Source organism: Trypanosoma grayi (genome assembly GCF_000691245.1).
Source record: "Trypanosoma grayi strain ANR4 Tgr_993_V1, whole genome shotgun sequence".
Lineage (NCBI taxonomy): Eukaryota > Euglenozoa > Kinetoplastea > Trypanosomatida > Trypanosomatidae > Trypanosoma > Trypanosoma grayi.
Genome location: NW_008826612.1, coordinates 1 through 6,099, shown reverse-complemented (window position 1 = coordinate 6,099; position 6,099 = coordinate 1). Strand labels below are relative to the sequence as shown.

Here is a 6,099-nt window from a genome sequence, read left to right as displayed (position 1 = left end):
GGGGCCCGTCGAAATGGCGCTGCGCGGCCGAGGCTGAGGCGCCACATGGGGTCATGCCGCGTCCGAAAATAATCCGGCGGACGGCATCCCGAACAGGGCAAAGGTTTTGCCGACGGACATCGCGAAAGGGGCCGGACCTGGGAAAAAGGGCGCGGGGGGCGCTTTTGGGGGCGCTTTCAGCAACCCCTTTTCATCAGTGATTGCGCGCTTGCACCTTCTCTAAGATGGGAATCTTTGGATGTTGCTGGGGGAACCCAACAATGCAAACTAGGGGCCTGGGGTTTCCGCGATGGGAAATTAGATATGGGTTTCTTCTACTCTCGCCCCCTTTACTTCGTAGAGGAAGGTGGGGTGTGCAATATTCGGTTTCAGGCTTGGCCTCCGGGACCCGGTTGGCGCGCCCGGCCGGGAACCGGAGAGCCGCAAGCGGAACGCGCTGAGAACCCGAGGGGCCGTCATTTCGCGCGCGGTCAGCCAAAGGAAAAANTCCGGGACCCGGTTGGCGCGCCCGGCCGGGAACCGGAGAGCCGCAAGCGGAACGCGCTGAGAACCCGAGGGGCCGTCATTTCGCGCGCGGTCAGCCAAAGGAAAAAGACGCCTGACCGCAACGTTCCGCGAAGGCCCTGAGAACCGTTAAGGGTTGTCATCCATTCAACATCCAAGAGGGATTCCTGGCTTGTGATAAAGGTTGTAATAACTTGCCTCTGGCTTATCTGTAGTTTCAGAATCCACGCCTTGTGACACTCTCTTCTACAGGNCGAAACAAAAAAGGAAACATACATTATTATAGACCTTTGATTGAATTATAAAATAATGACAAAGCATTTTATTACAGTTTCATGCAACAATAGGAAGGACTTGACCATTCCATTCGCCGCCACCCAAAAATCCAACCAGAACGAAAACAAACAAAGCGAAATACAGGGGAAGAGCGGGGGCCTTGTGGTGGCACTTCTTGCCCAACAGCGCGTGGGGCCATCTCCTCCTCTTCTCTCGCTGGCTTGTCCCTTTTTTTTGTTTTCCATTTCGTCATACTTGGCCGGCCTTTCCCATATTGCGCGGTGGCGGCATTCTTCCACACTCGCCATTTTCCTCCGACGATGGCGGCTGCGGAGGCTGTTGTTGTAATTCATTCTGGGCGCTTCTTGTCAGAGCGCGTGCCTGCTTAAATGCCATGCGCAGCATGGTGCGCTCCGCGCTGGTCAAATAGTGCTGGCTGTTGCTGCGACCCCCGTCTGCTTTCTCGCCGAGGAGCCGACCCGCCTCCACCATGGCCAGATGCAGTGCCCTTTCCCGCTTGCCACCGCCGTGAGGCTCGTCGCCGGCATGGCGGCCAGTGGTGGAGGCAAAAAAAAAGAAACACCGTATCACCGTGGCGGGCCCACGCCCTCCGTCCTTCACAGGCGGCGCGGCCTCGACGATAGACTGCATGATCTCCTCCATTCGCTCACTCACGCACACGTCGTGAGTCACGAGGAGTGTGCTCACCATGGCCAAACCCAAACGAAACGACTCTACCTCAGGGGAGTCGTCTGTGGGAAGGCGCCGTGCAGTCCCCACTGCGAGCTGCAGCGCATGTACACACTTCACCACCACCGTGCGCATGCTCAAAGGTGCACTCTCCAGCACGGCGCACGCACTGCACAGAAGATTCCACGTGGATCCCGTAGTCAGCACAAAGGCGTGGCGAGAAATACAGCGAATTGCCTCTTCCAAGACCAGTGTCGCACCTTCCACCTGAAGACTTGCCTCGGCGATGCGAATAACGTGCGCCATGCTCGACGCGTCACCAACGACGGCCCTCTTTAGAACGTTGTGAACCGGCACAGCGAATCGATCCACCCCCTCAGTACCACACGCAGACGAGACACTGACGAAAAAACCGGCCGCGTGTTGCAGCGTCATTGCCTGCACATCCCCAATCAGTCGGCCTTGTGTGAGAACTTGCGCCGTCACTACGTAGCGAAGCTTTTTGTGAACGTGTGCCGCTTCCGCTGATGCTATCTTTGTTGCTGCTGCTGTTGTTGTAGTTGTTGTTGCCGCCGCCACGCGTCTCCAGATCCGCCTTCGTCCCGCTGATCCAGATGGAGGGAGATTTCGGGAGTCCTCAAAATGACTCAATTGCGCAACTACCGCACACATTGCCTGCAGCTCGGCTGGGTTCCAAGCGAGGGGACCACCGGCTGCCATTGCCTCTACCAAGCTATCTGTTGCGTCATTGGTGAGCTCAAGACACCTTTCCTTCAGCAGGGCTGGTTCTGCTTTCAGCATGCGCGACGGCGACGATTCCATTGGGAGTTGCGCCGTAATGACGGCTGCAAGGAATTGTATCAGCAGAGAGCAAAGGGAGTTTGACTTGGTGAAGAGTGACCATCGCTGCTCCACCGTCGCCACGAGGCCTGCCAGTTCATCCCACCTCACAGCGGTAGACTCCACGAGTCCATCGCAGCACACTTCCATCACACGAGAAAGGGCCTCGACCTGCTGGGAGGGACTGTCAGAGCCTCCCGTAGTGTTGAGTGCTTGTATGAAGAGTCGCAGCGTTGTGCTGACGAGCTCAGGGGATAATCTGTGTCGAAGCGCATTCGCGAGAATCAAACTCAGATCATCAAGACGAAGCTGCAGACGTGCCCGAGGCTGCTGCACGTCCATAAGTAGCCGCTGNCTTAAAATCCAGCGGAGTTCAAGTGGCGACGCTGCGGCTTCGTCGGTTGCTGCTCTTAGGCCGTTGGGCGTGAATAAGTTGACATGAGAAGGCCCATCACGTTTTACAACGACCGAGAAGGAGCTGACACCGAGGAAGTGTGCCTCAAGGGAGCGTGACGGGTTTTTCTGAGAGCTTGAGTGAATCCGCCGGATTAACACATCAAACGGTAACGCCGCGATTTGTTGCTGCAACACCAAGAAAGAAGGGGCCTTTGCCTTCATGGACGCTTCAAACGCAAGGCTTGAAGATCACCAACGCACACGCGCATGTGACCCCCAAAAGCCTCACGTGCCGCTATATATATATATATATATATATATATGTATATATATATACTGTCAGACGTGTTGGCTGGGAATAGCAGTACATCCACTCACGTCACAGAGAAACAAAACAAAAAGAAAAGAAACCAACAAATAAATACGCCAATAAATTACATCGATGTATGATTCTAGGATAGACGCAAGAAAGGGTTACACCTTTCCAGTGGAGTAGAAGAGGTGTAGGCAAGACAATTATATCAATTCGCTCCTCAGGCAGATTCCGTCGCCTCCAATCTGGCTTCCATCGCCGTTTCCTCCTCTTCTTCCTCATCGACCTCTTCGTTCATCGCAGCTTCATCAGTTGTGGGAACAGCAAGCGGGGGCTCACTCGTTTCCTCTTCGCTTACTCTCACTGCGGCGTCCTGTGACGCCATCGCCGCAAGGAGTTGATCAATCGCATCTAACACCTGTTGCCCACCTTCACTCGTGTCAGCAGATGCAACAGAAGCAGTTGCAGTAGCAGTAGTTGCGGGGGTGGCTGTCTGATGCGCCGCATTCATAACCAGTGACCGCTCTATTCTTACCAAAAAGTCCTTCTCTGCATTCAACTGCGCCTGCAGGTGCTGCCGCTCCTCCAGCAGTGTTCCAAGACGCTTCTTCCATACCACATCGCTTCGCTGCTGTGCCTCTGTGATGCGCTGCGCCAGACCCTCGCCGAATTCACGGCACGCCTGTGTAAAGCCTTGTTGCACATCCTTTAACCGTGCTTCCTGCTGCTGCACCGCTTCCATCAGACGGCGAAGATGTGCGGTGTCGTCAAGCGTGTGCGTCCGCTCCTGCTGCTCTGCCGCCTGCGTCATATACCCGCACATGCGCTCCAGCATCTCTACGACACACTGTACCTCGCCCTCACGTGACTCCCATGCCTCTGCGGTGCGGCGCGTCAACTCCACAATCTCCGCCCGGTCCCTCGCCAGTGCATCGTTGAGGGATGCCGCAAAGCCGGCCTCCGCGCGTAAGAGCTCAAGCAGACCACCCAACGCGGTGGACAATTTCTGCGTAAAAGCGACAGCAGCGTCGTAAGAGGTGCGCAGCTGAAACTTCTCGGACCGTAGCACCTCGACGGACTGCGTCAATGATGTGTTGCTCCTCAGAAGCTCCACCATGGCGGATTCGCGCGCTGCCAGAGTGGCGCGCAATTCACTCTGTGTGGAAGCCACCTGCTGCCGAGCGTCGTCACGTGCCGCTGTGAGCTCCTCCACCTGCTTCTGGAACGCCTCGAGCTGCTTCTCTTGCTCCACAATGCGCTGCTGCATGCTCGCAAACGTCTCGCGGCGCTGTGAACTGCCCTCCGTAGTGGTAGTTTCCTCCATACCGGAAAGTGCATCATTGGTGTGCAGCTCCGCCCACGTTAGGGCCTGCAGAACACAGGCGCCACCGCTCGCTGCTATTGGTGGCTTCTCTTCACCGACCTCCGTGTGATGTATGGCCTCGCGTGCCATGAGGGCGCCTATGCGCTTCTCACGCAGGGAGATGTACCGATGCAGCTTCTCCTTCTGCTTGGTGAGTTGCGCCACCTCGTTCTTGAGTTCCTGCGACTGCCGCATTGCCTGCTGAATCGCCTGCGGATCTGCCACAACATTGGAGCTCGCAGCCGCCGACTTCGCCGCGGCGTCGCGAATTGTCTCAGAGCAGCGCTGCAGATCCTCCGCCTCCATGTGGTGCGCCAGCGCGGCGGCGAGGCTGCCACGCAGGTAGTCGCGCTCCACCTCAAGCCCGGCGTACTGCGCGCGCAGCGTCTGATTCTCCTCCCGCACGCGGCCAATTTCCTCAGCGAGGGTCACCAACTTGCTCGTCACTGTGGAGCGCGTGCGCTCCAGCTGCGCCAGCTCCTCCTGCGTACTGCGCAACAGCCGCTCCTTCGCCCGCAGCCCCTGCACCTCCTCGCGCAGCTGCTGCAGCTCCTCGCGGCCCTCGCGCCAGAACGTCACCAGCTCGCGGCGCACCGAGTCGGGGTTGTCGACCATCTCCTGCTCCAGCCGCCGCCGCTTCGATGCGAGCGTCTCGTCGGCCACTGTCTGCTGCACACGCAGCGTCTCAATAGTGCTGTGCAGCTGCGCGATGTCATCGGTGCGCGCGGCCGCTTCTGCCGTCGCCGCGGCGACGCGAGCCTCCAGAGCGGCGATGCGCTCCAGCAGCGACTGTATTGTTGCCCGACCCAGCTCCAGCTCATCTTCCAGCCGAGCTTCGCGCAACGCGTGCTGCACACTCTCGCGCCCCTGCGACTCCTGCACTTGCAAGCGGAGCAGCTCACGCTCCGCCTCCACACGGTGCAGCGTGACACGCAGCTCCTCCACCCGTTCGAGCAAGCGCGGCACAACAAGAGAGGCGTCCACACCATCCTTGACAAGCTTCTCAGCTTCTGCCGTCGCTGCCTCGCTCCGACTCTGCATCTCGTTCAGCTTATGGCGGAGAAGCGCATCAAATGCGCGGAGTGAGCGCAGTTCAGCTAACAGCGCTGGCGCTGGCTGTGGTTGTTGTTCTTCTTCTTGCAGTTGAGCATCATTGGGTACTACTGCTGCTGCTGTTGCGGCTGCTACCTCCTCTTCGAGCTGAATCACGCGATGACGCAGCATGTCGCGCTCCTGCCCCAACGCCTCTACCTGCCCATTGAGACTCACTACACGCTGCGCCTGCATCTCATTCATCTGCTGCAGCAACTCCTCGTTCTGTGTGCCCAACACCCGCATCGCCTCCACGAGTGCCAAGACCTGCTGCGACCCGCCACCAGCGTGCACTTCCCCCTCGGCGCATCCCTGTGACATGACAGCCTCCAACGTGCGCTTCACATCGCCAAAGAAACGCTGCAGCTGCTCCTGAAGCACGTCATGCAGCACACGCTCGTGCTCCGGGATGCCAACCCTGGTCTTCAGCTGCGCATTCTCTGCGAGAAGCTGTGAAAGAAGAAGCGGCTCTTCCACGCCGTCACCAACACCTGCCATGCGTATTCTACACTAGCATTATGAAACATTGGATGCAAAAAGCGAGCAGCAGGCGTCGGAAGAGGCAAAATAACAAAAAAAAACACGAAAGGATGCTGTGGCGGCTTTCCCACCGCCAAAGCCCCCC

General features: G+C 57.9%; 3 protein-coding genes across 3 annotated transcripts; 1 reads left to right on the top strand and 2 right to left on the bottom strand.

Moving 5' to 3' along the window:
- Positions 1-303: 303 nt before the first annotated feature.
- Positions 304-627, top strand: DQ04_09931020 (hypothetical protein; the record flags this gene model as incomplete). The annotated part of the gene is made up of 1 exon (XM_009316101.1): positions 304-627. One exon carries the CDS (start codon positions 304-306, stop codon positions 625-627), a length of 324 nt encoding a protein of 107 aa, XP_009314376.1.
- A 402-nt stretch (positions 628-1,029) lies between these two features.
- Positions 1,030-2,928, bottom strand: DQ04_09931010 (hypothetical protein; the record flags this gene model as incomplete). The annotated part of the gene is made up of 1 exon (XM_009316100.1): positions 1,030-2,928. One exon carries the CDS (start codon positions 2,926-2,928, stop codon positions 1,030-1,032), a length of 1,899 nt encoding a protein of 632 aa, XP_009314375.1.
- A 311-nt stretch (positions 2,929-3,239) lies between these two features.
- DQ04_09931000 (Viral A-type inclusion protein) lies at positions 3,240-5,972 on the bottom strand (the record flags this gene model as incomplete). Its single annotated transcript, XM_009316099.1, has 1 exon — positions 3,240-5,972. The coding sequence occupies one exon, from the start codon at positions 5,970-5,972 to the stop codon at positions 3,240-3,242; it is 2,733 nt and encodes a 910-aa protein (XP_009314374.1).
- Positions 5,973-6,099: the final 127 nt, after the last annotated feature.